Genomic DNA, 17,789 nt, shown 5'->3' with positions numbered 1-17,789 from the left:
ATTGTTTATAACTGTTTTGCAGTTGACTCAAGCTGATCATTAAACCAAAAAACAAAGAGGAAATCTCTTTTCCTCATCTATCTTTAAAAAAAAAACAGAATGGGTTATATAGCTGAAATCGAAACAAAGTAAGACTGTGTTTCAGATGTTTATTTAATAAAAGAAAAAAACAGTACCCAGTTCTCAGTCTAAATTTTTCTTATTTGTGTTTGTAAGAGAAAAGACAAGACACATATTTTGACATATAATATATTTAATGTATGAGAGGAAAGACTTAACACTAATAGATTACAACCATCTGTTGGACTAATGTCTTGATGAAGTTTTATTCTCAATGTGAGTCTTGAATTTAGACCATTCTGTGTTCTCTTAAACACAAAGAAATATCAAACAGTTATCTTTGACATCCTTTATTTCTCATATGAAATTGGAGAAAATCTTCAATTATTCCTGTTTATTCTATTTTTTAGGTCACCTTTTTGCAAAAATATTTATTTAAAACGAATATTTAAATTTTTTAAAAACATTCACATATTTATTTCAATCAAAAGTTTGTACAATATTTAAGATGTACAATTTAGTTCAAAGTATGTTTGAATAAATTTTATAAATTCCATAGAAATTTATAGCATGGGTATTTAGTACTTTGGTTTGTATAAATTAAACAATCTAAATTTATTCCTAAAGGAGTAATTAACAATTTTTGTAATTAAATATTTTTTAAAATTTATTTAGAATACTCATGCTTTCTAACATTTAATGATTTTGCACTTTTTTTTTCTAATGGTAGTGAGCAAGAGTAGACATTTTCAACAGATAAAATTTTTATTAAATTATTTTCATAAAAACTAAACTGTTTGTCAATCAGATCTTTTATATATCTGTTTAAATTATTTACAGGTAATGGTGGACAAAATTCTTTTAATTCCAATTCATTAATATATTATTTTGGCTACTGCTAGAAAAATACTTAAAAAAACTAAAAAAATTCCATAGTAGTTGGAATAGATTAAAGATTTTCTAATATGAGTTGTACTAACATAGCAAGGCATGAAACAAATTTTGAATAATTCAGTTCATCTTCTACATTAAATGTCAACAAGTAGAAAATTTTGTTGAAAATACTTATACTGATTTAGATGGAAAAGAAATTTTCTTTCAATTTCACAAATTAAAGAAAACCAAATGTAATTGGAAGACCTTCTAAGTGAGGACATAGAGTAATTAGTAAAAACATAATATTTTTTAAAAACTAAAAGCTTTTTTTTATTTGCTTTATAAAGAGATCAAATCAATGCAACAAAAGTTACACTAAATAACAGAAAAACATCATCAGATATCTGTATTATAAATCAAATATCTTTCAAACATGTTGGATGGGAATTTTACATGACTCAAATAAAAAATTCAAAAATTTCTTTAACAAATAACAGTGAATGATGTTATGAAGTTTTTTTAGATAAGAAATGCTTTGTTCATTAAAAATTAAATTTTAAACCAGTAAATTTTAAGAAAGAAGGCAAAACAACATTTTCCCCATCACACTAATGAGGACAATTGTTTTTTAAGAATTCAAGTTTTTTCGTAACTCCCTTAGTTTTGAGATATCAATAAGGCTTGAGCATATTTATAAAATACAAGGGAAGTATTTTTTTTTCCAATCATTTATTAATAAACTGGAACACATGTGATAAAAATCATAATATTAACATCATAATATATTCATATATTATTATATTCAATATATCATATGCATTACATGATTCAAAATATTGATTTTTAATAATATTTTCTAAGGTTTAAAGAAAAATATAATTAGTATCTCGGGTAACCAAAATTATTGACAAAAATGTTTCCATTTTTGATTTTAAAGATTTTAGAAAAAGAGTTTCAGTTCTTCGAAAAAAAAGAAGAAAGAAATCTAAAACCAAAATAATTTGCTATGAAATTATACAATAAATATGTTTTTTTAAAAATTTATTGTAATCCATAAAAAAACTCATAATGAAGGAAAAAAAATTAATAGATAACTGTAAATAATACACATTTCACACTCTGAAGGAAAAATAACAATTTCAAATGAGTAATGGCTGTTAACTTTTAAGCTTTTAGTCTAAAACTTTTTCCAGTGGTAGTGAACTAGACATTCAAATGCAAATCATAAAGAATGGCTTTTTAGATTTTAAGAGCATTTGAAACCACTATTCAATACTTATCAGATATTTTACATATCTGACTAAATTTTGCTTAAATAACATGCAATGGGCATCAAAATACTTCATATCTCATTTATTAAACCAAGAAATAAATTTAAAAGTTTTAAATATTCTAACCACCTTAAATGTAAATTCTGTAGAAAATTTAGAGGAACTGGCAGGTATAGTAATAGAAAACAAAGCTAAAAATAAATGAGAAAAAAAAAATTAATTCCTAATTTTGAACGTTATAATTATTTTGACGAATAACAAATAAATTTTTTGTAATAAAAGTTTTAAGATAAAGTAACCTTTATAAATCTCAGTAAAATATTAAAACATCAAAATAAATGATAAAAATAATTTTTATAACATTATTTTAAATAAATTTTGTTACCTTTTCTGAAATTTTAAGATTAGTTTTAATACCAAATTTGATTAAAGATTTTTTTTAAGTATTAGTAATGTACTCAAAATGTTTTGAGGGAGTGCTTTTAGCAACTATAAATTTTTCTTCCAATGAAATTACTGAAAAATACTGCTTGTAATTAAACAATATTGAATTTAAACACATTAATATCTGTTAAATAAAATACATTAAAAAATAGCTCAAGTTCGCATTTTGTAGTAAATAAGTTGTATTTTAAAATTTCAAAAACAAACATAAAACTGTATACTTGTAAAATTCAAGAATTTTCAAGTGAGAGATATTTTATGACTTATTGTTTAATTAAAGATTATTATTTGTTGTAAAAGAAGAAAAAGCTATGATTTATCGAGTAAGACTGACTTTATTTGATTGCTTAAAAATAAAAGTTTTTCTTTAAAATAATGCACTAAGATAAGTTTTTTGCTTAAATCTCAGTTTAAACAAACTTAATTTTTAAATAAATTTGATTTTCTCCATTTATTGTAACAAGATTTTTCTCACTTTTTGATTTTAGAATTTTTTGACACTTAAATGTTAAATATGTAGGAACATACCTTAAAAATTTATTTTAAAACATACTAAACATTAGTGCAAAAATTCAAAACACTCTTTGCTCACCAAATAATAAATATCAACAAGTGCAGTTAATTTAAAAAATTTTATTTATATAAAAATACACTTTTATAAAACATTCATATTTTTCTTATACAATTTTAGTAATGAAAAATTTAAAGATTTAGAAAATTATCTTTAATAAAAATGATACATCTAAAAAAATAAAGATAAGAGATTACAAGAAAAATTATTGACACACAAATGAAATGCACACTTACTTTATATATTTCTCATATAGACCAGTTGAAAATAGTAAAAATCTATGTACAAAAATAAATATAGAAACATAATATATTAGTTGTGAAGCTCAGTATAAAACAACCAATTGGCTGGACATAAAAAATTTTCTAAATTGATGAATAAAAAAATTTAACTTTGAAATTAACACATCCATCTAAGTAACATGTTGAAACCTAATTACAAATTAGTTTTTATAAACTAAGTAAAAGGTGTTAATCATAGAAGTTAAAAAATAATATTTCTCAGTTCTTAACAAAGCTACTAAAAATCTCAATTATTTTAACACTAAAACAAAGGAATTTTTTAGATTTAAAACGTTTAAAAAAAAACTAAAGCAAAAAAACAATGTGAATAAGCACAAATGAAAGTACATAAATTAACAATCTATAGTTTCGGTTCTATAAACAAGAACCTTACAATTTATACACTTTCATCTGTGCTTTATTCACATTGTTTTTTTGCTTTATTCCACTGAGCAAAAAATATTACCCTCTCCTTTGTTGAAAAGAGTAACTATATAAGAATGCTTTAAAAATCTTTTAATTTTTAAGAACAAATTTGAATTTTAAACAATAAAAATAGACCAAAACAAAATAGACCATAATAGAAGAAAGTTCAAAGTAGTTCTGTTTGTTGTAAAAAGAAATAAACTTTCTTTTGTTACATATGAGTGTTTAAAAGTTACTCTAAGAGTTAACTTTGTTCTCTTATAAGTAATAAAACTCAAATATTAGTTCACAAGGGGAAATAAAATATGAATTATAGTATGAAATACATTTTAAAGAAATACATGAGATACTACCAAGTCAAAATTTATCAACGGATGCTTTATGAAGTGATATGGAATATATAGGCATGTTTAAATAAGTTAATTAAGTTAAAATGATTTTCCAAAAAAGAATAATGAAAAAAAAGAAGAAAAAAAAAGTTAACAATTGAATTCTTGTGCAATTTTTTTATATTAAAGAAAGAGATCCTAAGAATTATTAAAGGGAATTTAACAAAAATTTCTAGTGTTATGTGCAATAGGAAGATCTTTACAAAGAAAACATACAAAATTCTTAATGCTAAAGACAAAATAATAAAACTAAAAAAAAATTCAATTTTTAATTAAAAAATGCTTTTCCTCATATAGTGATAAAATAAAAACTGTGTTTGATGAGAAAATTATTAAAGAATTTAGAAACAAAAAATTTTCTGGCACTTATAAAGAAAAAAAAAAATAATTAAACATTTTTTACTGCTCATTACTTGGCTTCAGAAAAATAGATTTTCATGCTCTCTCTATCAGAAAAGTACAGTACTTCGGTTATGAAAGTAAAGACCATTTCTTCTATATAATTCCCTTCATTTTGCATTATTATGATAAATGATTATAAAAGTACAATTCCATAAGTAATAAAGAATAACAAGCAGTGAAAATATTTAATCTCTATTGTTCTTTTTAATTATCAGATAACTGTTTTTTTATTATATTCCTTAATAAATATCCCATTTACACTGTTTTTATTTTATCTATGACTGAAGGAGAAAAATTTTTTAATTTTAAATTAAAAAACACTTCTGCAGTACAATTATTTTATTTTTATTATTCAGCAGTTTTAATATTTTCTTTGAAAAACACTTAGCATTGCACTTAAGCCCTGAAAAATTTTGTTCAACTTCCTCAAATGATTATCAGGATATAAATTTTAATAAGTAAGAGACAAAAGTTTTACTGCCTTTAACAGCTGAAAATTGTTTTACTGTAAAATTATTTGAATCTGTGATGAAACACTCAAAACCCTATTAAATACATATAATATAATACTTAAATATTAAAAGATTCATTAAAATAAAAATTATTATTATGTATAAAACAATACACCAATTTTAATAAAATTTATTGTCTTGCAAAATAATAGCTTTTTTTGTAAAAACTAGTTTAATTTAATATATAAAAACAAATTTTGTAAAATAATACATTAATTTACAATGTCACTCATGAAACAAATTAAAGTTTAATAAATAAATGTTATAATATTAATTAATAATGTAATATACAGGCATAATCAAAGTGTTACAAAATATGAATTCTTTTTAAAGCTATAATATTTTAAGTTTCAAATTGTGTTTTTTTTTAAAACAAGTGAAGCTATTAAATTTAAAATTACAAAATAAGCTGTATTTATATGAAAGTACCAGAGAAATTAGTAAGACAAAATATAATTTGTTAAGTTCTATTTAATGATCCAGTAAATGCAAAAAATAAAATTTTTACAATTTATATAAAGTATAACACGTAACTTGTTTAAGCTCACTTGAACTAATTATTACTACTGGATACTAATTTAAGGTCATTATTATATCACTAAGATTTTACAGACTTTAGTGCAAAACAGCAATGATAATTTATTTGTTTGCTTGTCATAAAAATATAATTCTGTTTTATAAAGCTGAAAATTGACAGAAAGTTACTAATAATTTTATTATCTATGTTTGAGTTTCACATCACTACTTAATACTAATGACTTAATAACATTAAATTAAACACACTGTAAAAAGACACTTTAACAAATTTTTGAACGGTAGCATATATACATTTATAGCTTGGTTTTTCTTGAAAAATTGTACATTATAGTCACAGATAATTTGCGCTGTAGACAATAAAAATTTAAACTATTTTTATATATAAAACATTTATGCTAAATTCTAAATAAATATGGCAATAAAAAATGTCAATAGATATTAAAATTGTATGTTATGAAAAATGATACATCTTGAAGGTGAAAAATGATGGATAATTAGTACATTTTTAATGAAGGTGAAAAATTATTGATACATTAGTTGGGAAATTACGTAGAAATTGATAAAAAAGAAATGATGGCAAAAATGAAATTTTTAAATTAATTTATTATTCTAGGTAAGGCTTTGAGGAGTTTTTATAAATAAAATACACAGTAATAGTAACAGGAGGTTCAGTAACATGCAGTTAAGAAACAAATGGTAAAAAAATAATGAAGAAATAACTTTTTGACTCGTGATCAATATTTCTAAACCGGGGTTTTGGAACGAGGTGTTTCCTGTTGGGTCCTTTTCAGAGGTGAATACGGAGTAAGAGTTCACTACAGTTTAGTGTAAGAGTTTATACAGTATATTCATAATTATTTATGTACTTCTACATTTTTATTTTAAACATTTTAAGCACTTTTAAAGCATATTTTTTACAGGTAGAATGCTTTTTTTTTCAATGCTTATAAAAGTGTAAAGCAAATATTTAAATTTTAGTCTTAACAGAATTAGTTATCATAAGGTACTTTAAAGATTATAAATAAAACATAATAAAATTGATTGATTAGTAGATGTTGCCTACAAAAATTTTGCACGATAGCTAGAGGAACATTTAACATATCACTGATTTTATAAATATATATCTAATAAGTACTAAAAAAAAATATTGTCTTGAGTTAATATTTCATTTACTACTTACCAAATCATTAGATAATGTTGCTGTTTCAATTCTTCTTGGTTTCTTGCAAAAGAATTCAGAAATAGGAAGGAATATTCTCTGAAAAAATTGTTTATTACTTTATAAGAAATGTAATAAAATAACATTTATTAACATTGATATTTTATATCCTATAAATGTAAATAATAATCATCTATTAAAAAAATAAATACTTTACCAAATAATAATTACTTTAAAAGTTAAAATTACAAAATTGATTTCCAGAAAAAAAAATTGAAAAATAGAAAGAAAATAATCGATTTGTAAAAAATAATAAGTTAGTAAAATTGGTATACAATAAATGCTTCTTAATATGCAAAGCAGCTGATATAAATGGTTCACACAGACAGTGAATTTTAAATGTCTATGTGTTCAACACTAAAGAGTGGCACATAATATAGTTGAACTAGTTTACTGAATTTATGAGCTGAGGTATTCATTGATGCCATGCCGGCCAAAAATAGGGCAGCACTTTCTCTAAATAAACATACATTTTCTTTGACAGATTTTCGACCCCCAAAATATAGGGGGTAGTCGCAATCCAGGAAATATGGTTCCTATAGTTTGGTTGGGAGAGTGGTTCAAAGTTTGGCTCCCCTTAATGTTACATTAATTTTTTTATGTACTTTGCCATATCTCAAGAGCTTTAAAGCAAATTGAAAATTTTTTGTACACAATTATAAAATTTGCTTATCCAAAGATAATTCCATGCAAAGTATAAATTTTAGTAAATATTCATTGTATTTTATTATTTTACTTAATAATAGTTGAAAGAAATTTGAATTGAAAGGTATAAAATTTTTTACATCATTTTAAAGAATGTAATTTTGCATGGAAAAATACAAAGATGAACAAAATTGGTTAAATAGTTCTTGAGAAATCAAATCTTAAAAATTACTACTTTTTCAAAATTCTATTTCTTAGGAACTATGTGAACAATTTTGTTCAAATTTTCTACATTGCTATTTAAAACTACTCTCTTTAAAATAATGTAAAAAATGGTATAACTTATAATTCAAAATTCAGATTAAAGTTATTGAAATTTGGAGTATGAGCATACATTACACAAAAAAAAAATTTTTATTAACATAGTGTATACAATAAAATTATGAGTAAATGCACACACAAATTAAAAATTATTAAAATTTTTATGAACTAAAAAGGAAGTTAAAAAAATATTTACAAGTTAAACTTTTTATCCAGTCAAATATGAGAAATAATCAATGATAAATAAGTAAATTCTTTAAATTTTTTTGGAAATATCAATAATCCAAACTTTATCTGTGTAGTGCTAAAAAGAAAATTTATTAAATGATTTGGAAATATATTTGAATGAATGTTAAGTAATCTAATTCAGTTTTAATTCTTATAATACACTTTTATTTATAATCAATAGATCGTGTCACCAAATGTTTCGAAACTAAACTAACAGGATATTTCTAACAAGTAATAAGTGCATGAGTATGTGTGAAAACATCCCTACTTGCTGATGGAAGTGAATTAACGCTGACTGTTTATTACTTTCAAGAAAAATCTTGCTAAGTTGACCATTAAAAAAAACTATTTTTAAAATATATAACCTATTTGCTCATATTAAAGTTCTGAGAGTTAATTTTAACTAGATATTATTTAAAATTCAACCTTTGCTTCAAATTAAGACACTCAAACTGCATTCTTTTTCCTTGCAGCCTGAATGATACAAGAGCCTGCATGGGGATTTATTTTTTTTTTTTTTTTTTCCCTTTCCCTTTTTTTAAACAAATATAACTTTATTGAGAACAAAAACACATAAATACAAAGAATATATATTCGTCGTCAAGAGGAAAATCCTGTCCAGGCGACAAAGAAAAGTAATACAATAAATTTAAAATAGAAATTTAAAAAAAAAAAAAAAAAAAAATACAATCATAAATTATTTTGCTCATCATAAGACGTCATATATTGTTGAACACTGTAATAATAGAAAACAAAAAAAAAAAAAAAAAAATGCATGAAACTATATATATAAAAAAATAAATAAATAAATAAAAAAAATAACAAAGGTAACATAAGAAATTCATTTGGATTGGCACAAGACTGGTATAAAAAATCAAATGCTTCCTTTAAAGTGAAAAATAGAGATCTAAATCGTCAATGTTCATCACAAATTGAAATAAAGCACGCTTAAAAGAAGAATATATTTTGATGTTTTGCAACTGAAATGGTAATTTATTATATAATTTAGGTGCTAAGTAGAAAAACTGTTTTCGTGAAATTTCTTTTGTAAAGAAGGGAATCTCATACATTTCAGTTGGTCTCCTTTCAGACACATTAGTTTTTAATTTGCATATTAATTTATTGTTGTGTAAATAGAGTAAAATACGAAAAAATACATTATGGCGAAATGGTAATAGGTTAATTCTTGTATATATATTGGTAGTAGTTACACTTGAATTATTTATATTTAGAGAATTAATAATCTTGAAGCATTTATTCTGAACTGAGATTAAGGGAAGTAAATTAGTTTTATATTCACCGCCATATATTATCGCACCATAATTAATTAAAGAATTAAACCAGGAGTAATAGAGTGCTTTCACAAAATTAAAATGAATTTTATTCTTAAGGTGATAAAATTTAACTAAAACGAAACGCAATTTTTTAACTAAATTGTTAATATGTGTTTTCCATTTTAAATTAGAATCGATATATAGTCCTAAATATTTGATATTGTTTACAGATTGTAGAATATAGCATTGACAATTTTCATTAGTACTTTTGCAGGAGAGAGAGTGAAATTTTAAATTTAAGTTAAATTCTGATTTTCTTAAACTGAAATAAATATATTTAGTTTTATTTAGATTTAAATTTAAGTCATTTATTGTAAACCATTTTGAAATTATGAGTAAATCAGATTGAATTTGAAAAATTAGTTGATTTAAATCAGTGCAAGAATACAAAATTACGGAATCATCAGCATACGTTATTATCTTACCAAAAAGTTTGAGTTGACAAAAGTCATTGATGAATATAATAAACAATAAGGGTCCTAGAATAGATCCTTGAGGAACACCACGGTTTGAAAAAATATAATTACTAAAATTACTTCGGATTTTAACTCTATGTTCTCTGTTTGAAAGATATGAAACAAACCAATTTAACATAATTCCTCTGAAACCAGCAAATTCTAATTTTTTAATTAAAAGATTGTGATTGACATTATCGAAAGCTTTTGATATATCAAGAAATATAGCTACTGTTGTCTTATTTTCGGCAATACTATTATGAATAAATTTTGAAAATTCCAAAAGAGCTTTTTCTGTACTTTTGCCTTTAATAAATCCATGTTGATTAACAGAGAAAAAATTTGTATGTTTTAAATAATTGTACATTTTATCAGCTAGAGCTTTTTCAATGATTTTGGAAAAAACAGGTAATATTGAAATTGGTCTATAGTTTGATAGGCAGTTTTTATCGCCGGTTTTAAAAATAGGAGTTATGGTTGCTCTTTTTAAAGAAGTTGGAAATATGGATGACTTGATTGAGGTATTGATGAAATTAGTTATAAAATTTATATTATTGAGAGCAAATAGTTTAATTAATTTTACATTAATACCGTCATAGTCAAAGGAGTTTTTATTAGAAAGAGAATTTATTAAGTGAAGTACTTCACAATCATTCAATTCTAGGAAAACAAACGAGGTTAAACTTGGTGAAATATATATTTGCAAACTGTTTAAATTTGGGTTTGAGGTATTGTAGGCATTTGCAAATGATTTATTGAATTGATCAGAAGATTCATAGTCGTTTAAAATATCAGGTAAAGTAAGTGATTTGCTCTGATTACCAATAATACCATTTACAAGATCCCATTTTTGTTTATTTGAATCACAATTTAAAAATTTGAATTTGAAATATTCTGATTTTGCTGTTTTAATTAAGTTCTTAAGCTCAGAAACTATAGTGTTATATGCTGTTTTGTAAATAATATCCCATGGATATTTTCTAGTTTTTTTGAATAGTTTTTCCTTTCTTTGAATTAAAATCAAGATATTATTAGTCATCCAGTTATTTTTGGCTTTTTTGTTTGATTTATGCTTATATTTAAAATTATTTTTTAAATTATTGAGTTTGAAAACAAAACTTCGATATTGTTGATCAAGAGAATCTTGAGGATTGTAATTAAATTTGTAATTTGACAGATAATTATTGAGCTTATTATAGTTGATTGAAATTTTATTTTCAGCTTCCTTAATTTTATTTACCTCATCGTAATGAACACTGCAAAAGGTTGGATAGTGATCGCTTATGTCATTTATGAATATTCCGGATTTGATTGAAAATTTATTTGTTTTTACGAAGACATGATCAATGCAAGTTGATGAGGAATTTACTCTAGTTGGTTTGTCTATGTAATTTTGAAATCCAAATTGGCATAATAAATTAATATATTCATGAGTAATAAAATCATCACTTAGAATATCAATATTTATATCACCCATCAGTATTATATTAGGATATTTAAGCTTAGAGATTATTACTTTAAGTTCAGTATTAAAAAAATCAACAGTAAAATCATGAGATCTATATAAAGATAGAAATAATAAATCTAAAGATTTGCAATAAAGTAATATAGATTCTGCGGAAACAAAATGTATTGCTAACTCTGAAATATCAAGACATTTTTTAATAAAAACACAAACACCTCCAGAGCGATTATTATTTCTGCAATTAAAGAATGAATTATAACCATCTATTGAGTAAAAATTAGTTTCATTTTGGTAAATCCAAATTTCCGACATAATTATGACACTTATATTTTCAATCATGCTAGAAATATGTGAAATAAAATTATCAAAGTTGGCTCTTAAACTTCTAATATTTATATGTAAAATATTAATGTTTAACTTACAGGTTGAGGTAATAAAAAACTTTAAATCGTCCAAATTTTCAATTTTTAGGCAGTCCGGCACAGATAAAACTGTTTCTTCAGTTGGATGGAGTATTAAGGTCTTGAGATGATTTCACACGTATTATTTTGGACGATTCATCTTTTCTCAGGAATATTTTACCATCACGAACCCAACAAAACTTGAATCCCTTTTCAGATTTAGCCTTATGTGAAAGATAAAATAGATGCTTCAGTTCGGGAGTCAAATGTTCATTGAAGTAAACAGGCATTTCAGTGAATCTGGAGTTGACTTCGCAGGTTGAAAGTTTACGATTTCTCAGTTTCTTTAAGAGCTCATCACGTACAGATTTGGATTTAACTTGAACGATGATGGGTTTAGGTTTATCTTTATTAAAGCTGGGGACTCTGTGAGCGGTGATCAGATTTTCGGATATATTAGTATTCGCAACATTATCAATCTGGGATATTACTTGTTGTATGTCTTCATTTTCACATTCGGGTAAGTTACTTATTTCAAAGTTGGATCTTCGGGAATATTGCTTGAGTTCAATAACTGCTTCTTTTAGTTCATTCAGTTCCTTCTTTATTTCTGCGCTTTCTCTAGTTAGCTGATCATTTTTTGCTTGTAAAGTTTTGTTTACGTTCTGTAGCTCTGTGATAGAATTTTTCAACTCTTGAATTACTTCACTGTTGAATTCAATTGAACGGGTTAAGTCATTGAATTTGTTAGTTATTAACTCTTTTAGGTCTTTATTTTGCTGTAAGATATCCTCGAGAATGTCTGGGCTAGTTGCACTTTCTATTTTCGTTGGATTTTCCTGTGATTTTGAACATTGTGCGCAGGTCCACTTTTGTTTTTTATCAACAGTAAGTCTTCTAAAAGCTCTTTCAGCGAAACCACCACATTGAAAATGAAAAACAGAATTGCATTCACCTTTGCATGTTAATCCATCTGAGTCTTCCAGAATTGGTTCGGCACATGCTTTACACAAAATTTTTGACGAAGACATTGTTTGAAGCAATATTTATGTATAGAAAGCTTGCTTACTAAAACATTAAATTGATATTTTCAAATTTTTATAATTATAAGTGAAATTAGACTTAAAACAATGGGTAAAATCAAAATATTCAAGGAGCGAGAAAAAGCGTATGCAACAGAGGCTACCAGCTGTTGCCAAAAAAAACATCATAGTATCATTAAATAAAATTCAACTTAAACAAAAATTATTAAGGACCTTAAATTGCAAACCTTGCTACGTTTGTTAGAATAAGCTGAATTTATACAATAATAATCTTTGTCTGGCTGCCTTGAGGTTGTAAACAAATTTAGATTTATAAAGATTCGATAGATTGCAGATTCACTATGTCAATTCTACTAGTGGGGATATATATTACCAAATTATATAGTGTTTTAAACTAAGCTTAGCAGAAATTCAAAATCAGAAATAAAATAAAGGTTGAATAATCAATAAGTTATATTAAAATCTCTGTATTTGCCTAAAGGTACACCTTTTAAGTGGCAGGTACACAGAGAAGGGAGAACAGAATTTCGTCATGCTTTCTGTAAAAAAAAAAAAAAAAAAAAAAAAAATTAGTCTTTAAATACAGCATTTGGAACAAAAATATTTTACTAATCATGTTTAAATAGCCAGAAAAATTTAAATAGAATTTTCAAATATTGAAATGAGTAATTATTTTTATTTTAGATTGTTATTCAGAATTTAATAATCATTTCTATAAATACCAATAATTACTCTTATAGTGTAAATAAATAATTTAGTGTGATCATATACAAACATTTTCCAGTTATAAAAATTAAAATAAGTGATTGTTAAAATATAATTTATAAACTATAATTTATAAGCAACCAGGGGCTTAAAATTGCTAATTACAATATAATATAACTAATGGACTTAAGCTCGTTAATTTGATAATATAATATTAATAATTATTGTGATAGAATTTATCACAATCCTGTTAATAATTTTTGTGATAGAATGAAAAGTTTAAAAGGGACATCGTGAAAAAATAATGAATTATTTTAAGAAGACCAAAGTGCAATTTACAGATGCTTAAAATGTTTTGGCCCCTCTTTATTAATGACCAAGACATTTTAATCAATTTCCTAGAAAAGATATATTACAATTGTGAAGTGATCAACAAAACATTTACAAAAAAAAATAATAGGGGATATATAACTTGAGATTGAAGGGAAGATTTCCGTATATATACCCTGATTGAAATTTTCCCACTATGATTTTTTTTTCCAAATTGAAAAGCTAGTTCTGTTGTTTTAAGTATTAAATTTAATTAGATTCAATCACTTGGTTTCAAGCTAAGTCGAGTTAACACAACAACCAAAGCAAAGGTAACCATGGTAGCAGCCGATATTTCATCGATTAATCTTTTGTTATTAATCGTGGTAGCGAAAATATTTATTTATTTTCTGTCATCGAAAAAAAGAAAAAGAACTTTATTTAAATCCTCTTATTTCTTCAAATTGTCTCCGTTTTTAATTTTAAGATTTAAAAGAAAAAGACAATTAATTTTTGTTCTTAAATGAACTTTTTTGAAACTGGCAATAATGTCATTCCCACCAAGCAAATCTAGTGACGTACAGTCACTCGAAAAAATAGCTGAGCACCGTGACCCTTGCAAAATAAAATTGGAAACGCAAAACGACACAATAAATAGTCTCAAGCCTCGATTCTCACTGCTCTTTTGTCGTGACACCATGATTGGAAACGTTCTCACTGCCCTCTCGTGAAGCAGTCCATTGTGTATGTGAAATGGTCCCCAAAAAGCCCTGTCCAATGCATGTTCAAGGGGTCTGCACCCAAACGCCCAATGTTGGCGTTGTGTGTATTTTAAAAAAATGGGACGAGTCCCCAATGAGGGGGACTCGTCCCATTTTTTTAAAAAAAAAATGGCTTTTGACACAGAGTTAGATTTCGTGTCGGCAAAGGGGACATGTCCTGTGTGGACGCGTGCGCAACCAATTGTCCAGACACTGTGCGTGAAACACGTGCTGGCAACGAGTTGGATGAGGCATTTCCAACATTTCCTCCAAACAAATCGGGCAAGGCTCGGGTGGGGCGTAATACCAGCTTTCAAAAGGCAACGAGAACAGACAATTTCGAATTTCGCTGGCTAGGCGAATCCGCAAATCGTCTGTCAAGTTGTAGCCTTTCCTAAACCAGTCACACACAATATTCGACAACCATCTCATGCCGAAGCTATCAAAGCTCCGGTAAGCTGGGCTCACGTGACTGACATTATTCTCGAAACGCAACTCTCGATCGAGAAATTGCTTAAAAGCACCCCTCACCTGCCTCACATCGGAATAGCCTTCCGGGTCGAGGAATCGAAGCACTGGATGCGCCTCGTCCCCCAATTCCACGACCTCTGGCTCTCCCATCAACAACACCTCCCGAGGAAAAGCATAGCATGGAAACACCTCATCGGGGGATTTGAGAACGAGATTTCTTACAATAAAAAGATTTGCCATTTTGAATCGACTCTATGTCAAAAAATATAACGGCTCCTCGGCGTGCAAGCCCTTTTTATAGACACACAGAGGGCGCTCCAGTCGTCCTGAAATGTTTTAGAAAATGGCCACGTGACCTGAAAAGAATCACACGATGCATTTCCAGAAAGTCATGCGACAGGACATTCGATCCACCTCACCGGATGCACTTTCAAGAAATCGAGCGACACATTACATCCGCCAGATGCACTTTTAGAATGTCACCGGATGTATTTCCAGGAAGTCGAGCGACACATCATATCCGCCAGATGCACTTTTGGAATATCACCGGATGTAATTCCAAGAAGTCGAGCGACAAAACACTTTCGCCAGATGCACTTTTAGAATATCACCGGATGTAATTCCAAGAAGTCGAGCGACAAAACACTTTCACCAGATGCACTTTTAGGATATCACGTGACAGGACATGGGTTCGAAACCACATGGATCCAGAGGATGTGGCACCAACCCACTTGACATCTTTGAGAGGGTTGCGTCACGTGGATCCTTTGAAGGGGTGAACAGCTTTCTTGGACCTGGCTCAGTTAGTGTGAGAGCAACTCTGTGGCTCTGGGATCTGGGAGGTTGTGAAATGAATTGTGATTGAAAGGTCAATGACCCAAGGTCATTAGAATGTTTGGATGATGCATGGAGAGATTGTCTCGAGACTCGAGGCTCGGGGCTCAGCAGAAAAAAATTTTTTAAACCGGAAGTGGGCGTGGCCAAATGACAACTCAAAACTTGCATTTCGAAAATTTCAAATTTTGTCTCGACCCAAATTTTGCTGGACCCAAATCTGTGGCCGAGTGAAAAAAAATTTTATAAACCGGAAGTGATGGAAAGGTAACAACTGCTTAACATTTGGATTTCGAAAATTTCAAATTCAGTCTCGAGAAAATTTTTGCCTCGGCCCAAGTCGTCAGGCGATTGAAAAAAAAAAAAAAAAAAAAAAAAAAAAAAAAAAAAAAAAAAAAAAAAAAAAAAAAAAAATTAACCGGAAGTGGGCGTGGCCAACAACTCAAAACTTGCATTTCGAAAATTTGAAATTTGTCTCGATCCAAATTTTCCTAGACCCCAGTCTGTGGCCTCGAGAAAATTTTTGCTCAACCCAAAATCTCCGGACGAGTGAAAAAAAATTTTTTTCAATTTTGTAGTTAAAAAAAATATTCTAATTTTTAATTGAATAAAAAATTCTTATTTGTAATTAAAAAATGATCAAACAGCTCTTCTACCCTAGTTAACAGTTTGCACTTTCAAAAAAAACATCGTTTTTTCATAATACACACCTTCACCAACCCACAAAGCGTGGGAAATATCGTTTTAAACGATGAAATATAATAGATGAAAAAAATCCAACCCAAAAATCCAACCCTGCTCCAGGATGTCAGATCCAAGTGCCATGCATTCAGTCTCGAGAAAATTTTTGCTCAACCCAAAATCTCCGGGCGAGTGAAAAAAAATTTTTTTTATAAACCGGAAGTGGTATGTGACGTAACGACAACGCTTGCCCATGACAACTCAAAACTTGCATTTCGAAAATTTCAAATTTCGGCTCGACCCAAATTTGCCTCAGCCCAAATCTCCAGGCGATTGAAAAAAAATTTTTTGCCTCGGCCCAAGTCGTCAGACGATTGAAAAAAAAAAAAAAAAAAAAAAAAAAAAAAAAAAAAAAAAAAATCTATTTATAGAACGGATCTATTTATAGAACTGGCTCAATTAGTCTTACCCGTTTTAGACCAAGGAATTTAGACCTTTTCAAAAAGGGCGTTTTTACAAGTACATGACCACGCCCACTTCCTGTCAATCAAAGTGGGCGTGGCCAACGACAACTTAAAACTTGCATTTCGAAAATTTCAAATTTTGTCTCGACCCAACTTTTGCTAGACCCAAGTCTGTGGCCTCGAGAAAATTTTTGCTCGACCCAAAATCTCCGGACGAGTGAAAAAAAATTTTTCAATTTTGTAATTAAAAATGCTGAAACATATAACTGTCTTTTTCCGCGCTAAAATTCCGCGCTTTTCAAGTATTCCATTTTCATGAGAATCATCATCTTTTTCTATCAACTACAGACGACATCATGGATGAGCCCCCCTATTATTCCCGCGTTTTTCAACTGTTCCCATTTCCATAAAAATGCTGCTGTCGATCTGTCGATCGATGCTGTCGATCGATTGGACTGCTCTGCTTCGTGGGCAAAAGTTGTCTAGAGTGACTGCTGTCCATCCTTCCTCAAGACCTCGCTTTCCAATGTTTCAATCACGCTGTTTCGGAAGGATTTGGAAAGGCCTCGTGTGGCCTCTGAACAGCCGGTGATCCGTTGCCAAACCGCTGGGTGGGTTTGAAAAGTTTTTGGCGACGTTTGGAATGGCCTCGGACCGGTGCTCTGGATCCATGGGGCTGTTGCC

General features: G+C 27.6%; 1 protein-coding gene across 2 annotated transcripts; it reads right to left on the bottom strand.

Annotated features, from left to right (window-relative positions):
- Positions 1-235: 235 nt before the first annotated feature.
- Positions 236-14,253, bottom strand: LOC139427233 (uncharacterized). 2 transcript variants are annotated; one of them, XR_015430727.1, is made up of 4 exons: positions 14,091-14,253; positions 13,356-13,419; positions 6,950-7,027; positions 236-3,500 (listed from the first exon to the last, which is right to left on the bottom strand). XR_015430727.1 is itself a non-coding variant. In XM_087155665.1 (4 exons), the coding sequence occupies exon 2, from the start codon at positions 12,866-12,868 to the stop codon at positions 11,936-11,938; it is 933 nt and encodes a 310-aa protein (XP_087011791.1). In that variant the 5' UTR covers positions 12,869-13,419; positions 14,091-14,242; the 3' UTR covers positions 236-3,500; positions 6,950-7,027; positions 11,859-11,935. The 2 variants fall into 2 exon arrangements, 1 of the variants encoding a protein (XP_087011791.1); XM_087155665.1 differs by having other exon boundaries at positions 11,859-13,419; positions 14,091-14,242.
- Between the last annotated feature and the right edge of the window lie 3,536 nt (positions 14,254-17,789).

This window comes from Parasteatoda tepidariorum, chromosome 12 (genome assembly GCF_982258835.1).
Source record: "Parasteatoda tepidariorum strain Cologne lab strain chromosome 12, Ptep-v5.0, whole genome shotgun sequence".
Classification (NCBI taxonomy): Eukaryota; Metazoa; Arthropoda; class Arachnida; order Araneae; family Theridiidae; genus Parasteatoda; species Parasteatoda tepidariorum.
This window is presented reverse-complemented; position numbering and strand designations above follow the sequence as displayed.